At 41.4% G+C, this 19,573-nt stretch overlaps 2 protein-coding genes across 3 annotated transcripts in view; one reads left to right on the forward strand and one right to left on the reverse strand.

The window, feature by feature from the left end:
• Window positions 1–8,422, forward strand: part of fer (fer (fps/fes related) tyrosine kinase) — a 30,483-nt gene extending 22,061 nt beyond the window's left edge. For both annotated transcript variants that reach the window (XM_083641392.1, XM_083641393.1), the window contains exons 15-20: window positions 156–274; window positions 673–767; window positions 3,541–3,664; window positions 4,050–4,204; window positions 6,769–6,891; window positions 7,976–8,422. In XM_083641392.1, coding sequence (XP_083497518.1) covers window positions 156–274; window positions 673–767; window positions 3,541–3,664; window positions 4,050–4,204; window positions 6,769–6,891; window positions 7,976–8,112 — 753 coding nt within the window. In that variant the 3' untranslated portion in view covers window positions 8,113–8,422. The remainder of the gene's footprint in view (window positions 1–155; window positions 275–672; window positions 768–3,540; window positions 3,665–4,049; window positions 4,205–6,768; window positions 6,892–7,975) is intronic.
• Window positions 8,423–13,415: 4,993 nt separating this feature from the next.
• On the reverse strand, window positions 13,416–14,443 carry rnf224 (ring finger protein 224; the record flags this gene model as incomplete). The annotated part of the gene is made up of 2 exons (XM_083641071.1): window positions 13,416–13,781; window positions 14,204–14,443. The coding sequence occupies 2 exons, from the start codon at window positions 14,441–14,443 to the stop codon at window positions 13,416–13,418; spliced, it is 606 nt and encodes a 201-aa protein (XP_083497197.1).
• Between the last annotated feature and the right edge of the window lie 5,130 nt (window positions 14,444–19,573).

Raw genomic sequence — 19,573 nt, forward strand, 5'->3', positions numbered from 1 at the left:
TCCCCCATTTCCAACCATGCGTCTCGGTCTGGTTGTTTTATCATTTCCCCCCTGATTCTCTCTTTTATTAAAAAAATAAAACAAATTCCAACCGTCTTTTATCAAATGTTTTTTTGTTTTTTAAATTTCCAACCATGTTTCTGTCTGGTTGCCAGGGAAACTTCGGCGAGGTTTTTAAAGGAACGCTGCAGCGAGACAAAGCGCCGGTCGCTGTCAAAACCTGTAAGGAGGATTTACCTCCCGAACTCAAGATCCGCTTCCTGTCTGAGGCCAGGTAGGAGCGTCCAAATCCCACAAGATTTGGAGGTAGAGGGCTTTGTGTGCAGAAGCGTCAGGCCCATTGTAACTGAGGGGGCAATTGCCCCCTCAGATTTTTGAGAGGTAAAAAAAAAAATGGTAGTTGAAACATAGTTTCAAGTTGACGTTTATTTATGTTTGTAGAAGGTTTAGCATAATAAATCTAGGAAATGATGAAGAATAAAGATTTTTTTTAAATCAAATAATAAAATAAATGTTGAATTGGTCTGACAGGAAAGGAATAAATGCAGAAAGGATGATTAAAAATCGGGGGGGGGGCATTTCAAAATGTAAAGAAATATGTATTAAAAGAGTTGAAAGTCAAATGCTGCTCTCTGATTGGTTGCTGGTGTCTTCCTCTCTGATTGGCTGCAGGATCCTTAAGCAGTATGACCATCCCAACATCGTGAAGCTGATTGGTGTTTGTACGCAGCGCCAGCCAATATACATCGTAATGGAGCTGGTGCCAGGTGGGCATTCACTTACTGTACTTACTTAAAGTGTAACTTACCCCCAAAAACACTTTTTTTCAGCTTTTAACCAATATATATGACTTTGGGGGTGGTGTGTGTCTGTGTGAAGAATTCTGGTCAAAATTGTAAAATTGTACCATTTGTATCATTTTCAGCAGCATAAGTTCCCTCTATGGGTTGAACACTGCTTTTTTTTGTGCCCTCAAATGAATGGGATATTTGGTACATCCTGACGTCACGGTGGGTTTAGCACGCGCCCCACTCATGTGAAAAATTGTTTTTTTCCCCATTGATTATTACTGTAGTTCACGCGGCGCGAGCCCTTTAAGAGCAATGCATCTATGGGTAATAAATACTGTGGCTAATGTTAGCCGCTAGTTAGTTATGTTACATGGCAGTAAAACGCCACTAAATTACCAAATTGATAGAACTTTTAACCATTTCGAGTAACACTGTTTCCATACGGATCACCAGCGTTAGTTTGTTGTTTATAACGTGGCTATATTCATAACGTTTTATATCTCGGATGCGTTATTTTGAATCCCACATAGGTTACGCCAAACCCCACATAGGTTACGCCTCGAATCCCACATAGGTTACGCCTCAAATCCCACATAGGTTACGCTAAAACCACCACCGCAAAGCGTGTGGGTTTCAGGACGAAACAGTCTCGAGCCACTATCGTCATCTTTAGAGCACAATATTCCTGGAATGCAAGTTTAACTAAACAGTTACATGTCCTCTGCATTCTACATAAAATTAAGATATTACGGGTTGTTTTATTTTGTATGTTACAAACTTATTGGCCAAGATATGTTACTTTATGGGGGAGGAATTCTGCCAGGTAAGGAGGGGAGTGTGGGCGGCCATATTGCCTGCGGGGTTTTCGGATCGAGTGGAGAGCCGTTTTTCAGGAAATCTGGGGGGGTAAGTCCCGCTTTAAGTCCTTTTCATTATATATATATATATATCTATATATATATAGATATATCTATATATCTAGACTTTTTTGTCCATTTATTTTTCTCCCATTTTGTTTTGTTTAATGCTAAGTGTTTTGTAAACTTTATATTTGACACACACGTACTGATGAGCAATGTTTTCATGTTATGTTCATGCGAGGCAAATACACCGTGTGTATTTCATACTGTATCCAAACATATGCGTTTAATATCTATTAAATCCTATCCTTAACACCCCCCCCCCCCCCCCAGGTTGGAAACCCCCGATCTATGCTATCATCTATGCCCTAGTTCCTCATTGCGCGGCTCACGAGACACTGGCGGCTCTCGAAGCTTTAGTTGGCGGCTCTAAGAAATTGCAAAAAAAAAAAAAATTAGATTTCACCCCCGCTGCTCTCCCCAAAATTTCAATAAACCTTTATGGCATATTATTACAATACAACAATACTGGTGTTGACAGTAATAGAAGGTGCCAAATCATTCAAAACAATAAACATTTTGCTGTTAGGAGTATTGTGCCAGCGTGCAGCGCTGTTCCAAAACGTGTCAACGTGTGTCGTTGCCTGGGAAACGCACATCCCATAATACAACTGTTCGCATCGCATCCCATAATAGTATGATGATACTTGGGATGCCATTGCGAACATAGATGTGAACAGGTTAGCTAAAACTTCAGCGTCGCCAGTGACGGCCCCCACCGTTGCGGTCGGGGTACGTTTCGAAATCCCTCCAGACCTGAAAGATTTTCTAGGGGAAACTGGTGTGTGTGTGTGTGTGTGTGTGTGTGTGTGTGTGTGTGTGTGTGTGTGTGTGTGTGTGTGTGTGTGTGTGTGTGTGTGTGTGTGTGTGTGTGTGGGAGAACATGCAAACTCCACACAGACAGAAAGGCCCTTACGACGAGATACCCCACCTGGGCAGTAGGCACTGAAGATATGGGGGGGAACACAACCACAGCGCCCACAGTGTCCCAGGCGAGAATCGAACTCAGGACCTTCTGACTGCGAGGCGACAGCTCTACCACTGAGCCACCGTGCTCCCTAAAAGTGGCTCTCTTATTGACTTTGTCCTGCCAGTGCGGCTCTCATCGAAGAAATAGTGAGGATCACTGATCTATGCCAATGCTGACCAATTTGGGGCCCGCGGGCCAAACTTGGCCCACGGCCAAGTTGCTCTGTTTGTTTTGGCCCACCACGGATTTGGGGAAAAAAAAAAAAAAAAAATCCTCCCCGATTTTTTATCCAGAATGCAACTCGGGCAAGTTATCAGATATCTGCACTGATTGCAAAGGGTGGACGAGCTTTTTCATGTGGTGACTTTGTGAAACAGTGTCTGAATGTGGCTGCGGTGGCCGTGTTCACTCCTGAGATTGCATCCCTGCAAATTGTCATGGCAAATTGTTTCCAAAAGATGGACAATAAAGCTGATTTTCAAAGTACCTTGAGGATTTTTCAAGTTGTGAATTAAGTCAAATTTCTCTCTTGATTACAAAGGTGGAACATACTGTTTTTAACTGGGTGTTTACTGATTAAATGTTTAAGCTCCCCACAAATGCAGATGTTTTTTTAAATATATATAACCAATTGCAAATTATTACAATTTCCAAACAGATAAAAAGTAGATTATTATATTGAAATGTTATTTTAGATTTAGAATGTTAATTTTCTATAAAACGCTGCATTTTAATGTAATTCCGCAACGTTTATTTTTGGCCCTCGGCCCTCCACCCAGATTGAGTTTTGGCCCTTCATGTGAAAGAATTTGGGCACCCCTGATCTATGCTGATGATGTAATTGTCTCTCTGCCTCCAGGTGGAGACTTCCTGTCTTTCCTGAGGAAAAGGAAGGACGAGTTGAAGATTAAGCAGCTCGTCCGATTCGCTGTTGATGCTGCCGCAGGCATGACGTATCTGGAGAGCAGGAACTGCATCCATAGGTAACTAAAATCACTTTAGTAACTTTATAGTTTAATTGCTTAAAGTTAGTTTTAACTTAGCTTTACATGTTAAATCGGAATACATTATATTTTGTTACTTTTTAGTTACTCTCTCTCCCCCTCTCTCTCTCCCCACCCCCTTTCTCAATCTCCCCGTCACTCCCCTTCCCCTCTCTCGCCATCCCCCTCTCTCTCTCCCTCCCCTTTCTCCCTCCCCTCTCTCTCCCTCCCCTTTCTCCCTCCCCTCTCTCTCCCTCCCCTTTCTCCCTCCCCTCTCTCTCCCTCCCCTTTCTCTCACCCTCTCTGCCTCCCCTCCATCTCTCCCTCCCCCTCGCCTTCTCCCACCCCCTCTGTCTTCTCCCTCCCCTCCCCCACTCTCTCACAGGGACCTAGCAGCCAGGAACTGTCTGGTGGGAGAGGGGAGTGTGTTGAAGATCAGTGACTTTGGGATGAGTAGACAGGAGGACGACGGAGTTTACTCCTCTTCTGGTCTGAAACAGATTCCCATCAAGTGGACGGCTCCCGAGGCGCTCAACTACGGTGAGAAAAACAACACCAAACACTGTTCTGACTGCCTGGAGAGCTCAACCACGGTGAGAAAACCCCCAAACACTGTTCTGACAAACACTATGACAAAAGCCATAGTAATTTAGACTCAGGTGTGCAACCACAGGTTAAGAACTTCCTTTTTTTTTAATTGAAAAATTTGAAATTGAAATTATTATGGCTTATCAGATAGGAAAAGCAAATATGTTGTTTATCGTATCGGCTGACCCTTTAATTTCTTCCTCCATAAAATGAACTGTGTTGCCGGTGGGCATGTTATGTAATCGCAATCGGTGTACTGTATGCCCCACCACCATATAACACAGACTACCGCGACAAGCCTAGTGTGTTACTTATCTTGGTAAAAACACTGGACCAATCTTTTTAGGGGGATCTCATTGCAAAAACTCAAAGAGTGCAAACAAACTAAAGTCTCTGTACTGTAAAACTAGGAAGTTCGACACCAAAATTAAAAAGTTGCTTGTGTCTGCGTTCATAGTGTCATTTCGATTATGCCTATTCAGGCTGGTTTAGTGGTCTGTCAGCCAAGCTAAAGCACAAGTAAGGCCGTGTGTCCATCTAGCGTCTTTTTCCGACCGTTAAACGATGGAAGTACGCTGGGAAGCGCTGATCCCAGCGCACAATATACAAGGAAGCAGTCTGAAACTAACGTTAGTTCAGTGCGGTAGTAGCTTGATAGCTGACAGCTAGCAAGCTAACAACACAGGTAGGCTACGTTATTAAAAGCAGTAAGCACAACACTCACCAGAAATATTAAGTGTTTAGCCAATCTGCTCCCACAATTGAGCCTTTCTGTCTCTGTTGCGATAGTTTCTCCATATGATTAGTTGCCAGAAAAGGAGCACCCGACACCAGCGTCTTTCTTTCAGCTGGAAGCGCTGGAAGTCGAGCGCACAAAACGCTGGAGCGCTCTGACAATAGACGCTGTGCGCAGCGCACTTTCTCTAGACGTCCGTGTGCGCCCGCATACGCTCTCCCCCCATTGGAAACAGCCCATTGGAAACACAGGCCCTAAGGCCGTGTGTCCATCTAGCGTCTTTTTCCGACCGTTAAACGCTGGAGGTACGCTGGGAAGCGCTGATCTCAGCGCAAAATATTACAAAGAAGCAGTCTGAAACTAACGTTACTTCAGTGCGGTTGCTAGCTTGATAGCTGACAGCTAACATTAGCTAACAACACACATACAGTGATTTAGCTCAACAGTCACCAGAAATATTAAGTGTCTAGCCAATCTGCTCCCACAATTGAACCTTTCTGTCTCTGTTGCGATAGTTTTTCCATATGATTAGTTGCCAGAAAAGGAGCACCCGACACATTACATTACATTACATTACATTACGTCATTTAGCAGACGCTTTTATCCAAAGCGACTTACAATAACACACTTTTTGTCAGCAATAGAGCAATCAACTATGGAGCACAGTCTATGACAACTACAAATCCTGAAGGAACAGTGGTACGAGTTTAGTTTAGTTTAGTTTTTTTTTTTTAGTTTTTTTTGTCTTTCTGAAAAGCGCTGTGAAAATAGACGCTGGATGCAGCGCACTTTCTCTAGACGTCTGTGTGCGGCCGCATACGCTCGCTCCTCATTGGAAACAACTGAAAAAAGACGCTGGAGCTGATGAAAAGATGCTAGATGGACACAGGCCCTTACAGGTAATGCAAAATAACATCATCCATTACATGCTGAATGCTCCCTCCACAACTTATGTCGGGGAACTTGAATTCAGAGCAGTCAACATGTTTCCTGTAGAGCAACGCGTTAAACAGCTCAAGTTAAGTCATATGTTCAGGATCATAAACGGGACCGCCCCAGCTTACCTGAGCAGCCAACTTAGGATGGTGCACTCCCAGAGTCCCAGCATGAGCATAATACGAGAGCCAGTGCACACTCTTATACAGTGGCTAGAGTGAGTAGCACTGCCGCTCTGAGCTCTTTTTATTATACAAATAGTCTTCCTCTGACTATCAAGGTAGCACCATCCCTAAATGTTTTTACTCATCAGTCTTTTTTGGAATGTTTGGAATGTTTATATGTATTGTTTTCCTTGTTTCCTTTGTTGTTTTGTCCACCAACGAGGACCACGTTGGAAACAAGTGTTTAAGTACGCTTTTACATGTTATCCTCTGGGATGTACTTTTGTCTGTACTTTTACGCAATAAAATCAATCGATCAATCAATCACAGTGTGTTGTAATTGGTCTGGGGTGTCATTGCCACCTGCAGGTCGTTATGTAATTGGTCTGGGGTGTGATTGGCCCCTGCAGGGCGTTATGTAATTCTCTGGCATGTGATTGGCTCCTGCAGGTTGTTATGTGATTGGCACCTGCAGGTCATTATGTAATTGGTCTGGCATATGATCGGCTCCTGCAGGTCGTTATGTAATTGTTCTGGCATGTGATTGGCTCCTGCAGGTCATTATGTAATTGGTCTGGCGTGTGATTGGCCCCTGCAGGTTGGTATGTAATTGGTCTGGCATGTGATTGGCTTGTGGAGCTCGTTATGTAATTGGTCCTGCATGTGCTTGGCTCCTGCAGGTCGTTACAGCTCGGAGAGTGACGTGTGGAGCTACGGCATTCTGCTGTGGGAAACCTTCAGCCTGGGGGTGTGTCCTTACCCCGGCATGACCAATCAGCAGGCCCGAGAGCAAGTCGAGAAAGGTAAACAACCAATCAGCAGACCCGAGAGCATGTCGAAAGGTAAACAACCAATCAGCAGACCCGAGAGCAAGTCGAAAATGGCAAAGAAACAATCAGAAGCCCCAAAAGCAAGTGGACAAAGGTCAATAAAACAGAGGAGGGGGCAGGACTTCAGTTGAGGTTAGGGCTGTTTTGACAATATTGCTGCGGACCGGGTGGAGAGGGGGAATATTGGATATTAAACGCATAGCACATAGTTCACGTTTGGATACAGTGCACAGGGCGTACATAAAAAAAGAAATATATATATATATATATAGCCGAGGAAAGCCCTGTGCACAGCAGTGCCGGTCTCCTGGGAGCCGGCCGGTGCAGAACCACTAGAACAAAAATAAGTACCGTAAATTCCGGACTATAAGCCGCACCTTTTTTCCCGTTTTTTGGCCTTTTTTGGCCCCTGCGGCTTATATAACGGTGCGGCTTATCTATGGATTTAAAAAAAAAAAAAAAAAAAATCTCTCTTTTTTAGCACTCTTTCTAACTATAAATCCACTTCTGTTTTAATTTCCTCTCTTGCCCTCTTTTCACCACACTGTATGACACTGTGTGCACTGTAAAAAAGAAACACAGGTGGTGTTGTGTTATGTTGTTTTGTTGAAATGTTAATAAATGGGAGCTTCCTCAAACAGCCATCTCTTTCCCGACAATCCCCTCTGTGCATGAACCCTTACATATGGTAATTAAACATTAAAACACAATAAATAAATAAAAATGCCATTAAAACACCCGCGGCTTATAGTCCGGTGCGGCTTATATATGTAAAAAAACAGTCAACTTTGCAGGTGCGGCTTATACACCGGTGCGGCTTATAGTCCGGAATTTACGGTAGTTCTCCAGCGCACACCAGGATAGTAAATACATAGACACTTTATTTAGTTACATTAAAAACAAGAAACAAAGCGAACGTGTTTCACATTGTGCTTCATCAGGTTCGCTATGGGAAACTGATGAGGCACAATGTGAAATGCGTTGTCCCTCATTTTGTCCCTCTCTAACTCCATTCTTTTCTCTGTGACACCCACCCCCTCCACACACACACACACAGGTTACAGGATGACGTGTCCACAGCGCTGTCCAGATGAGGTGCACCGGGTGATGCAGCGCTGCTGGCATTACAACCCCGAAGAGAGGCCCAAGTTCGCTGACCTGCAGCGTGACCTCGCCGCCATCAAGAAGAAATAACAGCTGATCAAAGGAAAAGACGCAAAAATAAAAGCGGTGCGACAATGGTGAATAAGTGACGGTCAAAAAGGATTTGGTTTTCTTTGATATTTGGTATTTTTTTGGCATGAGGTGGCCATGGCTAGTGGGTGGTTAAGATGGTAAGAGGATAGCATGGACTTACCGTGCATATTTAGCATCTGTAAACATGTTACAATATGCGTAAAACTAGTTAAAAACATCCAGCAACTTGCTAAACAAACTAAAAAAAAAATACTAAAGATGCAGTTTTTCGAAGGTCAAGGCAGTTTTTCCTTATTTTTAAGAGCCGCTAGTTGCTAATAGTGCAATTTTATAAGGTCATAGCGACTATCTCCTTGTTTTGACATTTTTGCCGTGGCGTGGCTAAATGGGTGGTAATGATGCACAAAGGTTAGCGTTTTTATTTTCTTCTTTTTTTGCATCTTAAAACATGTTAATGTATGTGAAAAGCTTGTGAAATTGTGTTAAAAATGTCCCAAAAATATGCTCAAGCTGCAGATTCTGAAGGCCAAGAAGAGTTTTTCTTAATTTTCCTGTATTGTTTTTCGCAGGTAGTCAGCATGGCTAGTGGGTGGTTATGACACGAAAAGGTTAGTATGGACTTATCGTGCGTTGTTGCCAACTGAAAACATCGAAACGTCCATTAAACTAGTCACATGCGAAACTTGCTAAAATATGCTAAAAAGATTAATGCAATTTTTGAAGGGCAAGTTGTCTTTTCCATCTAATCCCTGCTTATTTTCAACAGGAAATGGGCATGGCAATGATACTAACAGGTTATAGCATGGATTTTCAATATTAAGATGCTAAAATCATACTAAAAAGAAAACATTTAGTGAACAGATGAATATTTTTTCAGGCCTTTCAGTCCTATTTTCCTTGGTTTTGACAGGAAGTGAGCGTGGTTAGCGATGGATTTAGCATTCCTCATCTGAAATCATGCTATAATAACATGATAGAAAGTGTGACACAGGAAGTTGGTAATTTTTTTAAATTTATTTTCAACATTAGGTAGGTGTGGTTTGTGGGTAGTAACAATGCTGAGAGTTTAACATTATTCTTTATTCATGATTTTCTACAGGAATCCGGCGTGGCTAGCAATTGCTAACAGCTATTGCTGTAGTGTACTTCTAGTTTACTACATGCTAAATTACTGTTAAAACATGCTTAAAAATGCAGAAACATGCTAAGTAGAAACAAAGGCATGCTAAAAACAAACACTAAAGGATTTGTCCTTTATTCTCATTGTTCTTAAACAGGAAATAGGCATTGCTAACGTGCTGTAGTGATGTTGAATGGTTACCATTGTAGCATCTTTAATGGGATGCTAAAAGAATCGAGCGCGACTAGCAAATGCTAACAACTATTGTGTAGTAGTGTATTTAAGTACATGCTAAATTCCTGCTAAAACATACTTAAAATATAGAAACATGCTAAAACAAGAAGCAAAAACATGCTAAAAACACAAAAAAGGATTTGGACTTTGTTTTAATTGTTTTTAAACAGGAAGTGGGCATGGCTAACATGCTGTAGTGATGTTGAATGGTTAGCATCAATGAGATATAAAAAACATGCTTAAAATACCAAGAACTGTGATAAAAACAAGGTAATGCAGCTACCAGGCAAAACCACCTTGACCACAATGCACCTGGGTTATTTAATGCCGCCAGATTTATTTTCCTCATTATTTTGTCACTTTATTTTATTAAACATTTTAACAAAAAATAACTGACAAATGTTTCCACTGTCGAGGACCAGTCAGTTGTGGCAGATTAAAACATTACACTAATAAATAAATATTTTGTTTGTTTGTTTTGTTGTATTTTAAAAAATTTGTTTTGTTTATTTTATTTTTTGTTTTAGCTATTTAGGTAGCATGTTTTTCAGGTGAAGTTATTTTAATTTTTGCGCCGACAAATTTGCGATCTTTGTGCCTTTATTGGAAAAAAGATTTAAATTGATTTTTTTCTTAACTTTTATTTTTATTTATTTTTTAAGCACCTGTCAATCATTACAGACCAAGTAGTTTATTTTTTTATGTTTTCTTTCCAGGATGTGTGTGTGTGTTTGTGTGTGTTTTTGTTTGTGTGTGTTTGTGTGTATGTGTCAAACTTTTTTAATATTATGTGTAATTCTTTCTGATGGATCCTCTTTTAAAAAATATGTATTACATATGTAATACATAAATATCTCGAAAGAATTTTAAAAAAGTGGCTAAATTATTTTAGAATCTCCTGTGAATGTATGGTCTAAGTAAAAACAACCGTTAAACTTTAAACTCAGTTACGTGATTTCACAGCAACAAATAAAAAAATGTCAGCACCAGATAGATCGATAATTATGGACGAAATACATATTTACAATAAAAAATACACCCTTTTATTTAGAAAAAATAAAATGAAAACACTAAATGATAATAGTCAAAATGATTGACACCACTTCCTGAATTCCAAGAGGAGGGCGGAGGTTACATTGTCTTCTCAGAATTCCTCCGCGCCGCCTCCTGCCTGTAACTGTAAATAATTGTAAGATGTTATAATTGTGTGTTATTATAATTGTTCGTACTGTTATTTTGTTTATTTTGCCCCTGAACAATAATCGTTTGTTTATGCTTATATATATATATATATATATATATATATATATATATATATATATATATACATACACTGTACACACACACAAACACACTATATACAGTATATATATATATATAGAGAGAGAGAGCCTATTTCATAAAAATAAAACCATGTGTATGAATGTTTTTGGTGTGTGCATTTTTAATACATTTTTAATAAAAATGTTTGAAATTTTGATGTTTTTTGTTATATAGAATAGATTTTGTTCTAAACACACACACACACACACATATGTACACATACATACATTCCTACTCAAGTATGGAAAAAGGAAGAGTATTGAAAAATATTTGTTTCCAGAATGTCTATTGTGACTTTTTCGAAATTTTAAATTCAGAATTTAGAAAAAGATTAATTGATAGCCTAGTAGTACAAGCGAGTGTTTTATCATGGCATCAGAATGTAACATACATGTTAAGAGTTGGATTTTAAAACCATTTAGTTAATCGGTCTCACTCCCGGGGCGTCAAAATAGCTGATTTTCCATGCCCCCTCTGCGTGATTATTGCCACGCGAAAGGTATGCAGCAGAAGGACTGTCTGTGGTCTTGAATGTAATAACATTCTGAGGTGAGAGTGGCGGACTGAGGTTTGAATCCCGACCAAAACCATTACCCTAAACCCAACCAAGTTGCTTTTGTTGCCTAAACCTAACCGTGTCACACCTAACATTACCATTCTGTTCAATGAGATGAACATTAATTTGATTATTTAATGTGATACATTAACCTGATACATATCGATATTGAGAAAAAATAGTTATAACTAGTATACTAAATTTCCTAACGAAAATTGTATTGTGCTTGCTTGCGACGCCCCGCCCAGCCCCCTTGCAATGCCCCTGCCCATGCAGCCCCAATGTGTAGCTAGGATGTCTCTAGGGTGTTTTTGCAGGGGATTATATTTTATGGACACCTTAACTCTGACTAAGGGAAATCTTAACCTAAGGTGCTTTGTGGAACTGGAACTGGGCCCAGGTCTTTTGATCACACGGTTGTGAGTTTGACTCCCTGATGACCTGTGAGCATTTTGAAATTTGATGAAAAGTAAACCAACACGACATCACAGACAGGGTGTGTGACATCATCTGTCAGTGGCTAAACAGCTGATTGATTGGTTGACCACTGATTGGGGCCATGGCCAGAACATTCTCTCCATAGAGGGCAGTGCAGCAGCGGGTCTCTAGCCCATGTGACTTAGTGTTGGCAATGACAAAAACTTTCACATGCAAAGGTTTAGGCATGGAGTGATTGGTTAGTTTTAGGAATGCAGAGTGATGATTGGTTGGGTTTAGGCATGATGAGAGATGATTGGTTAGGTTTAGGCATGAGGAGTGATGATTGGTTAGGTTAATATCAGGGTAAGAAAAAGTCCACAATGGAAATAAGCCATTGATTGATTGATTGACTTTATTCATGGATATAGAGACAATAAAAGATAAAAAGGGATAGCATGTAAAAGTGTAAACACTTATTTCCAACATGGTCCCTGATGTTTTATTGTGTTCTCAACATGGCAGAAAACTAATTTTCACTCACCCCACCATGCCAGTGCAAGGATCAGGACTCACCCCACTGGCTTCCCACCTGCAGACACGGCCAATTATGTTCATCCATAGGAACGTCTGACCAAGCCGGAGGTAACACGAGGGCTCAAACCTGTGACCCTTTGTAGGCAAGGAATCAACCAAATATTTTGATGCTTCATTAACATAATGAAAACTGTACTGAAACCAGAACAAAGACACAAAACGCCACGTGTACACTTTATTCCACAACATTTTAATCTTTCACCGTCACATCAGAGATGAACAAACTTCCCTCCCACATTACTAAGCAACCAATCAGGAAGAACAGGAAATGGCTCAAAAACCTCAACAAACTAATAAAAAGCTTGAAGTCAACTTTTAATAGAGTGCCAAAGTCGCACCCTCTTCCGATTTAGGCATACAAACCAAGGGATTTCAGCCGCCATTCTTTTTTTCCATAGACGTTTCGTAACAAGGGCAACTTCGGCCCAGGACCACATGCCTCATTTAGCAACCAGGCGGCCTCATGCAACTCAAGACCATTCGAGGAAACTACATCTTTCAACAGGCCAAGTTTGGCAGGTTTAAAGATGTTTTCGATATCTTCAATCTCTGGCAGATGTTCAGCTGTGTAACACTGCGGATGACATAATCACTGATGACATCATTACTGATGACATCCATTATACATTCCTGACTGAATGAATGAATGAATGACTCACCCCAAAAAGCCTTCTCTTGACTTGACCACTCACTGTGCACGTGATAAAAATAGTTTTACTTCGTCAAACCAAGTGATTCAGCTATATTTAGAATCAGGAGAGACCATAGAACAATTAACTCTGACCAAAACTTAAAGAAAAACATTTATTAAGTTAGTTAATAACAGAGTTAAATGTTTGATGGTCTCTCCTGATTCTAAATATAGCTGAATCACTTGGTTTGACCAGTAAAACTATTTTTATAAAGCATTTTATGAAACATCTATGGAAAACTAAATGGCGGATGACTTCCCTTGGTTTGTATGCCGAACACTAAAGAGGGCGTGCCTTTGGCTCTCTTATTTCCTTCATTTTCTCCACCAAACCTGATTGGCACCTCCCTCCTTCGTCTTATTTAGCCCCGCCCCTGGCAGCACAACCAGCAGCACAGCCAATATGAGGGTGGGGGGCAGCAGTTGCTATAGCGATGGAAGCGTGGCTCGGCCAGGCCGCCATGCGACCAGCTGTCTCCGTCCGGAGGGAGAGCGGCGATGCTGGAGTCTTTCCCCAGGCGCAGCTTGTCGTCCTGGGCTCGGCCGCCGACCGGCTCTCCCCTCTCTCTGCAGCTCTCTCTGGCTCTGGCTCTGGAGCTCCAGGAGGAGGAGGGGGGCTCCAGCTGGGACTTCACCCCCAAGAAGAGAGCCAGGTCCAGGTCCAGGCAGGAGGCACCGCCGCGAGGCCGCGGCGTGTTCTGGCGGCACTGGGGGCATGGGATCCACACCTGGGTCATATAGAAACATTATGAGGAAACGGGGAAACAATCGTGAATTCGCAATAGCTGCGACCACACGTGGATTTCATGAAATGCAGGATGGTAGCGGCAGCTGACTCTGCCTTCCTGCATTTCAAAATGTGTCCCCCTTTTAACCAATTGGTCTGAACACAAAAACACACCTTCGCACACACACACACTTGACCTCCATGCCAAATTTCAGCCTCCTAGGGCGAAAACATGGCCGCTAAAGGGTGGTGATCTTTTTGTGGACCATTGATTAGACAACACCAGAGTGACCTATGCGGTAACAACACTTTACAATACTGTAACACAAAAACTGGGTAGTTACTGAGGAACGAGTCGGGAACGAACCATTACAATAACTAATGCTAAATCAATACTCAGCTATATCTAATCAATAGGGTCACCTGCTCATTGATGACGGTGTCCAGTCTGTTGAGACATGCCTGACAGAAGGCGTGTCCACAGTTCAGTCGCCGTGGTAACCGTTCACCCAGATTGTACCAACCAAAACACACGATGCACGACAAGTCCCGCCTCCTGCTGGTGATGTCACCGGGCAGCTGAGGAAGAGGGAGCTGCTGATTGGTTGCCTCCTCTTTTTCTCCGTCTTCTCCTGCATCTTTTTCTTTCCTGTCGTCTGGCATCTTGCTTGGCAGGGAAATGGGGTGACGGGGGTGGGGGGGGGGGGGGGGGGGGTGGGGTTGGATTCCGCCAATAGGAGAAGAGAATGGGAAAATAGGATTCGAAATCAAGAAATTTTCCAGTTTATTATTTTAGTACAATTTAATTTCTTTTACTTATTAATTAGGGGTTCAAGCCAAACCCCTAATTGGGGGCTTGATCTTCCCTATTATACTTATTCCTTTTCTTCTTCCGTAAAACTGTATACACATCAGAAACCCTAAGGCCCACAGTAACCAAACTTGCACATAGGTTGGAAATGTCACCCACTACTCAGAAACAAAAAATTACACAAATCTACCAATCTTTGGCGATATAACAGCCCATTTCACGTTTTGAAAAAATGTAGTCCCACGGAGGAGAGAGAGCAGAGATCCAGGCTAACCCCTAGGGAGATCTGGGGGTTAGCCTGGATCTCTGCTCTTGCCCAGCCCTACAGAGAACCCTTCAAGCAGAATGTGAATGGACGTGGTGCTCGCAATGGTGCTCACATGCACCTGGCACTTGGCCCAATGACAAATATGACAGATATTCAAGCCCCTTCGGGGGCAATACCAGGCTCGAACCCCTGGTATTGCCGTTTGCGGCTATATTTAGGGGTTCAAGGGTTCAATAGGGTTCTGTAAACCCTATTGTATTTGCTTTGTTTATTATGTCTTACAATTCTTCCGTAAAAGCGTGTATACATCAGAAACCCTAAGGCCCACAGAAACCAAACTTTGCACATAGGCTAGAAAACTCGCCCACTACTCAGAAACAAAAGATTATACCAATCTACCAAATTCCTGCGATACAACCAACAACCCATTTCCTGTTTTTCAAACCATCCATACCACTGGGCATCTGTTGCTGACTTTGCTCATATGCACCTGGAGGTCAGTAGTCGACCTGGGCGAATCCATCTCATGTAAAAGAGTGTAATCACCTGTAGGTCAGCAGTTGACCTGGACGAATCCATCTGGTGTAAATAGGTGTAGTCACCTGTAGGTCAGCAGTTGACCTGGGTGAATCGATCTCTTCTAAACAAGTGTAGTCACCTGTAGGTCAGCAGTTGACCTGGGCAAATGTCATGCATGTCATCAGTGATGTGAAAAGAAAAAAAATTGCAAGGGGAACGAAAGATTGAAAAGTAATAGCGAGGCCCTCTCTTAGGCTTCGCTTATTGCATATGTATCCTTCCCGCGCGAGCGTACTGAAGACTCTCATTGGTGCCTACTATGGCCACACCCCCTCCCGCAGCCCCGCACTCTCAATATAAGGCGCCGGCTGCCAGCATTCGTCTCTTAACAGTTTACTTTACGTGCTGTGGAGCAGTGAGCCTCAAGCTAAGAGAGGGCCTCGCTGATTTAATAAAACCAGAGATTACTTTTAAATCTTTGGTTTTATTTCAATTCAGCTTCAGCCCTCTCTTAAACTTCGCTTATTGGATAAAGGCGAAGCCTGATTGGTCTGCGCTCGCTGTGACACATTATCACATGGCCCACACCAGCACAATTAACCAGGGGTATTACGCATAAGAGGCTATGTATAGGGCCACATTCCCTTAGATGGGCAGTGGTCGCCCAAAGGTTAGAGAAGCGAGCTTGTGACCGGAAGGTCGTTGGTTCAATCCCCAGGACCGGCAGGATAAACCTTGGGGGAGGTGAAAAGGCAGCGCTTGCCCCTCCCCCCTCCCTCATTACCACCACTGAGGTGCCCTTGAGCAAGGCCTCCAACCCCAACTGCTCCAGTGGAGCTGGTCAGCGGCCAGCAGATCAGACTGTGGTTGTACTGGTCAGCTTCCAGGTATAAATGTGTGTGTGAATGCGAACAGGGCACGCAAACATTTTCTCCTCTGGCAAAACGTTCAGCTGTATGACGTGTTTTACATCACAACGCGTCACAACGGAACTGTGGAAGCTCTGCTCGAGACGCGTAATCTGCTCCGAAGGCTGTCGATTCGGCTTCCAGGGTGGCTGTTATTGTTTCTCTTTTTTTTTTAAGTATGCGCAAATCCACATGGAGAATGAATGGAGAGCCTTAATGAGCCTTATTGACCTGCAGCTGGTGGGGCGCAGTTTCTGCAAATGGAGGATATTCCTCCATGGAAAACATATAGCGAAGGTAAACACTCCCCATCTGCTTATTATATTAACGACATTATAATGATACAAACAAAGTGGGTTGATAATCGGTAAAGCCATCCTTTAACAAATGTTTCTTCTTTTCTTTCATTTGTTTCAATTTTTCTCATGTAATTTAATTATGAATGCTTCACTGTAAGCAACTGCAATTTTGTATACACATTTTATTTTATTATATATTTAATGAATAAGTAGCCTGTTAAGTGTTTTTTTAATTAACTAAATCGTTCCGCTCTGATTGGTTGAAATTGAATAGGAAATTAAACTCCCTCATTTTAAGAATATCAATAATAACACATGATGCATATTGTATAGGAATTCACATGAAACTCGACACTCGACTCACTTGTTTTTTGCTGTCGTTTTCACATCTTCTCGTCCATCTGTCTCCTTTATCCTCTTTCTCTCTTCTACTTCTCTTTTCTCGTCTCCCTTTCCTTTTCTTGTTGTTTATTCTCTCCTTTTGTTTTCCTTGTTGTCTTCTTCTCTTCTTGTTTCCTCTCCTCTTTTGTCTTCATAGCATACTTTATTCAAGTGTTTTTGCCATCTTTTCTGGATCGCTCTTCTTTCTTGTCTTTTCTTGTCATTTATCTAATTTCAGGCACAGAGAAGACAGAGAAATTCAGAAAGAGAGAGAAACATAAACATGCTTTCGTTTGTTCAATTGCTCTCTCTCTCTCTCTCTCTCTCTCTCTCTCTCTCTCTCTCTCTCTCACTTGCTCTCTCTCTCCTAACCTCATCAATAATTCAACCTTGCTTGACCAAGAAAGAAAAGAAAGAGACACAGACAAAGAGACATGTATATAGCCTATGTATAGGCCTATGTATGTATATATAATATATGTGGATCAATTATATATTCTATTCATTATTATATTAATAATAGCATAATATTGATCACAAACCTGTCAAAATATATCAAAATCATGATATACGTGAACAAATAAAATAAAAAAATAAAATAAAAAGAAAGAAAGAAAATCTTGCTAAATAAAGTAAGAACATGTAACAAAAACAATCTGTAACAATAACTAAATCTAGTACATAGATCTAGTATATTTAAAATAATACATACTTTTATTATGAAATATTACATTCTATAATTAAATTAAATATTAATGTGAATGAATGTGCCATACATTTAAAAACAATTACAATAATAGAATATTAGCTAATTAAAATAATACAACACCCAAAATAAAAATAAAATACCCCACATAAATACAAAATAATAAGAATAAAATATAGAAAAATAAAAATACATATGAATGCAATGTGATCTGATTGGCCAATAGGAAGCCTCAGAGTGAAACTGGAACCCTGCTCAGGTTTCTATTGGCCACCGGCCGACAGCCTATCCGATTACAGCTGAGTTGAGAGAACAGTATGTTGCCTAGCAACAAGAGAGAGAGACACACTGAGAGAGAGACACAGAGAGAGAGAGATGCAGAGAGACAGAGAGACACACTGACAGAGGGAGAGAGAGAGATAGGAAGACAATGAGAAGAAAAAGTCAAATTGGACCATAAGGAAAGCAAAGAACCTTCATGAAAAAGTACTGAATCACTACTGAATCACTACTCATCACTACGATACAAACTCTACAGAAAACCTACTGTTCCACTACTTGATTGCTATATTGAGATGGGTAGTGATTTATGTAGTGATTTATGTATTAATGAGTAGAGAATTGGGACCTTTCACTACTGATCACTATACTGATAATTACTACAATGACTATTTAAATCACTGCATGATTACTACTGAATTACTTCTGTCACATTTGGCTTTTGGGAAATTACTATATAAACACTACTCATCCCTTCACATGTATTATTTAATTACTACACAATGCGTACACATTTGCTACTGTATGCCTTTACAATCCCTATTACATCCTTCTGTATGTGTAGTGTTTTATTACTACTGATCACTATAGAATTTTTTCTTTAAATTTCTACACAAACCATTTTGAATCATATTGAAAACTAACACATTTGCTACTGTGCCTATTCAGTATCGTGCTATATTATTGTGCATATAAATGACTAGGCATCGATGCCTATAGGCTCGGCTGCTGCGTGGCCTCGCCTGCCCTATTGGCAGGCAGGTGTGTGTGTGTGTGTGTGTGTGTGTTGCTCACTAAATGTTATTGCATCAGCAATGCCTCCTTGTGTGTGTGTGTGTGTGTGTGTGTGTGTGTGTGTGCCCCATTATATCACTGATGACATCATCAGTGTGTGTGTGTGTGTGTGTGTGTGTGTGTGTGTGTGTGACCCCCTATGACATCACTGATCAGTCTTCTCGTTGTGTGTGTGACATCACTGAATTCAGTCTTGTCACAATGCCTCCACACAAGCTTGAGTTAAAATGCATTTATTACATTGAATATTGTCCTTTTATACTTACTGTTTGTTTCAAGAATTTTGTCCGGGCCACAGCTATGCCGTTTTACGTGCGATCGGGCTGAAACTATCTGGAAGCGTGACAGAGCCAGACTTTTTAATTAGGGCAGATGAATTGCCATAAGGCTATAGTTCAGTGATGATGTCACTGATGACATCACTGATGATGTTATCAGTGATGATGTCATCAGGCTGAGGCTCACGAACAACAAAAAAGAGCTATAGGCTACTATAGGAATATTATTTAATATCTAAACATGAGACTGGTAGGCCTATGTGTGAGTATATGCAGGAAACAGTAAAACAAGTAATGATTGATTGTCATTGCATTTCTGAGCTCTTTTCCAGTCTTATCTGTCCCCGCCACTCGAGCTAAAGGGCCAGCCCGATAGCCCGAGTGGGAGTGAAGCCGTGCATTTCTGAGCTCTTCGCAAGACCTTAACCACTCGAGCTAAATAAAAGGGCCAGCCCGATAGCCCGAGTGGGAGTGAAGCCGTGCATTTCTGAGCTCTTACATTATTACCAACAGGAAAGACAGATCCTCAAGAACAGCAATGATCACATC

This window comes from Poromitra crassiceps (assembly GCF_964638095.1).
Source record: "Poromitra crassiceps genome assembly, chromosome: 8".
In the NCBI taxonomy this organism is placed as follows: domain Eukaryota; kingdom Metazoa; phylum Chordata; class Actinopteri; order Beryciformes; family Melamphaidae; genus Poromitra; species Poromitra crassiceps.